This window comes from Sinocyclocheilus rhinocerous, unplaced genomic scaffold (genome assembly GCF_001515625.1).
Source record: "Sinocyclocheilus rhinocerous isolate Xijiao unplaced genomic scaffold, SAMN03320098_v1.1 scaffold304, whole genome shotgun sequence".
NCBI classification, from domain to species: Eukaryota; Metazoa; Chordata; class Actinopteri; order Cypriniformes; family Cyprinidae; genus Sinocyclocheilus; species Sinocyclocheilus rhinocerous.
The window spans coordinates 1,410,986-1,414,737 of NW_015659941.1; the positions used below are offsets into that span (position 1 = coordinate 1,410,986).

General features: G+C 36.4%; 1 protein-coding gene across 1 annotated transcript in view; it reads left to right on the forward strand.

Annotated features, from left to right (window-relative positions):
- The first annotated feature begins 1,862 nt into the window (after positions 1 to 1,862).
- Positions 1,863 to 3,752, forward strand: part of LOC107724629 (CD276 antigen homolog) — a 25,088-nt gene continuing 23,198 nt past the window's right edge. The window contains exon 1 of the mRNA XM_016533628.1: positions 1,863 to 2,039. Coding sequence (XP_016389114.1) covers positions 1,988 to 2,039 — 52 coding nt within the window. The 5' untranslated portion in view covers positions 1,863 to 1,987. The remainder of the gene's footprint in view (positions 2,040 to 3,752) is intronic.

Sequence of the window (3,752 nt, forward strand, 5' to 3'; positions counted from 1 at the left end):
TAGTCTTTTTTTAAATGATGTATTTGTAAGTTATTATTGTTTTATACATGCATTTTTTTTTGGATCCCAATAAATGATTTTATACGGTTTTATTAAATTTTGTATTCCTAATTGATTTAAAATGAGTTCGTATTGCAGAAGTGTGCACAAGAATGCTTGATATTTAAGTGAAGAGCTTATTTGGCTGTTGTAGTCGGAGTTTTTTTTTTTTAGCCTAAATTTAGGGGCTTATTAAAAAAAAAACTTAGTTTACTAGTTTAAGTTAGAAAAAATGTTTTTAGTGATAATTTGAGGGATATAAGCAATTAGAAAATGCTCTGCCTAATGTTGTGGTGAACTTCGTCTACATTGCCCTGCTCATTATTTAGAAATATTGGCAACTTATTGCTGCAATGTCAAAATCAACTAAAGTTTGTCAAGACAAACTTTGAGCATAGTAAGATTGAAATTAAAAGTTTGAAGATTTTCAATTAGAAGTACTTATAAAAGCTAGAAGTTTGAAGGATGTATAGTCTTAGTCTATCATCAGTTGATGGATGAAAGGATTGCATGTTATTTTTATTTAATACTAACCTTAAAAAGCTATTGCACATAACAGGTGTCTGCATATAACGCCAAGAAAAAAGACAATTTATTTAAAAAAAATGCCCCCGTTCAAAATTGTACATACCCTTTATTCTTAACTGTCTGTTGTTACCTGAATGATCCACGACTGTTTTCATGTTTTGTGATGGTTGTCTGTGAGTCCTTTGTCCTGAGCAGTTAAGCTGTCTGCTGTTCTTCAGAAAGATCCTCCAGGTCCTGCATGTTCTTTGGTTTTCCACCATCTTTTGCTGATTTGAATGCTTTCCATCAATGACTATGATTTTGAGATGAAGCTAATACTTACATGCTCCCAGAAGACAAGTACAATTTACAATGTTCATCCAATTCAAAAAGTTTACGCACCCCAGCTGTTAATGCATTTTGTTGCCTATTTGAGCATAGGTGGTTTTTTTTGTTTGTTTGTCCCACACCCCCCAAGAAGTCTGGTAGATGTAATTTCTCTGGAGGACCCTTTACATTACACACACCTTATATTCTACAGTTTTAAAATTAAGTTACAAAACTTGTGTAATCTAATGAAATAGGTTACAAATTGCTTTTTAAAGTATTTGAGTGTATTCTGTATTGTTGCTAGAGTTTTAATTAAACGTTAAATTAAGGAATATTGGCTTTTGCATAAAATATTGCTTTCGACCATGAAAACTGGCGCTCTGCCAACGTGCAATCTTGCGAAGAATCGACTGTTAAATTGGCTTTGGAGGAATTCACCTTGGTTGAATGGCAACATTATGACAACGCAGTAACAGCCTTAAGATACAACGTAGAAGCAACAACCTTTCAGCCATGTTACAACGTTGCTAAAAGGTTGGCTACGTTGAGGCAACGTTCTGTGTTTGTTGGGCTGTGCCACTTTGTAGTTCAACGTAAATTGTTTCACAGAAGATAATGCACTGGAAACTCCAGTTAGAGCACGAAGTAGGAAAATAGCTAGGAACGAACCGTTAAAAGGAAGTAGCTTCATTGTTGTATTTTAAGTAATGATTCGGTGTTCACTGTTTTGGTAGTATTATTCGACGTTTGCTAGGTTGGATGAACTGTTTTTCTTAGCAATGGGCTAAAAAAATCGATCGAATCAGATCAGTGTTTCATGTTTGTGTATTATTTTATTACACCGTAATGACCGGTACATAATCAAGTTATTTGGTTTAATTCTCTTAAAAACACATGTTTTTATTGTTATTAGGCTACTCTTTGTTTTTAGCTAGGTTGTGATAAAAACCCCTGTGTGCTACAGTGATGCAGTTCAATTTGTGAGCTGTGACGCAGGGGTAAATGTCGTCTTTATAAAGTCCGTCCGTGGCGTCGGTTCATCACCATTAAGCCAGAGCGCTTTCCAGGAGCAAAATCACCATCATCAGGAATCCTTTTCACTTGTTCACATATGAATATGCTGTGGCGTTTTCTTCTGCTCTGGATCTTACTGAGTCGCGCAGGTCAGTGCAAAGATTTGTTTGGCGTTTTGTAACTTTGTGTATTTCTGTATGCAGGACCGCTAAACCGAGTCACACGTTTTTCACGCTGAAACATTTTGTGGAACTTGTATTTGCTTCATCATAAGGGTTAAATGAAACCTAGAAATCAGAAATGTCTTTATCACACCATTTTTTTTCCCCATGCGTTTTTATCCCATCCTCAGCTAAGCGAACGTGTTTACTTGTCTAGGCTAAGCAAACGGTGTAAATTCAGTGGTGTAGCATGTGAAGTACCTGAAAGCCATACTCAAGTAAAAGTACAGATATCTTACCAGAAAATTACTTTGATAGAAGTTGAAGTCACCGTTTAGAATATTGAGTAAAAGTCTTAAAGTATGTGATATTTATTGTACAAGTACGTTTAAGATAAAAAAAAATACTTTTCGTACTTGAGTACAATAAATATCACATACTTTAAGACTTTTACTCAAGTATTGAAAGTAAATGCAAATTGGAAAAGCAAGTAAGTAAATATATAAAACTGTTCATGTAACTGGTATGTACTAGAACCGAATCCGAACGCAGATTTCGGTTTAATTGCCCAAAATGTCAGGGATTCAGCTGTCTATTTAATCCCGCTCCCACTGAATCTCTGACCTGCTCCCGCAACATGTTTCGCTCCCGCGATTTTCATCATCACTGGCACCGCACGTGACAAATAGTTTCCCGACTGAGAAAATGCACGTGAACTCAACTCGGAAAGCTCTTATGATACAAATCTTGTGTTGTTGTCCCATTCCGACTTAAAAGCACAACTCGGGAAATGAGAGCATCCGAGGAGCGCGTGAATGCAGTAATTACACTTGCTCTGATGGCAGCAGGTAGCCTTCCGTTAACTAAGCTAAACATGCTTAAATTAAAATGCCTAAAGCTAAGCCTCCCTTGTATTTTCACACTCTGTGTAAAGGGAGCACATCTTACAAGATCAGATATTTGTCATTGAGCTCAGAATCTGTTGAGCATCAAATACTCCGGCATGGTCTTGTCAGTCATCTCTCCTTATTCTCGACCTGTGATCAGTCAAAGCTGACTCTGGCAGCTCTTCTTGAATGTAAGGTTGCCAAGTCCGCGTTTTTAACACAGAATTGGGCTACTTTTAAACTGTTGCCATGGGTTGATTTTCCCAAGTGGGTTAAAGGTTTGAAATATTGCATAAATTACATTTGACTGAAATGCTTGTATTGAAACATTTTGCATTCTACCTATGATAAAACTTTTATGGACTTCTACATTAACTGTTCCATCCTGGTGGAATGACCTGCCCTGCTCAATCCAAGCAGCTGAGTCCTTAATATTTTCAAGAAACGGCTGAAAACACAGCTTTCATCTTCATTTGACCTTCTAACTCTAGCACTCTCTATTCTAATGCTACTTCTAATTTTATCTGCTTGTTTTTTTAAATTAAAAACCTTGATCCTCTAACATTTGCGCACTATTCTATTTCTATTTTAATGGCCAAACCATCATTTTTGGGGGGGATTTTTTATTTATTTTTAATAAGTATCGGTTCAGGCACCGGGACCGTTTTACAAGTATCAATTTGGCACCGGTATTGGAAAAAAAACACGATACCCAACCCTAGTCATATGATGCGATTTCAAGTTTTCCTGTCTCTTTGGAGTGTTACAAGCTGATTGTGCATAGATAAGATCCCTGAAGTTGCAAAGACTAAAG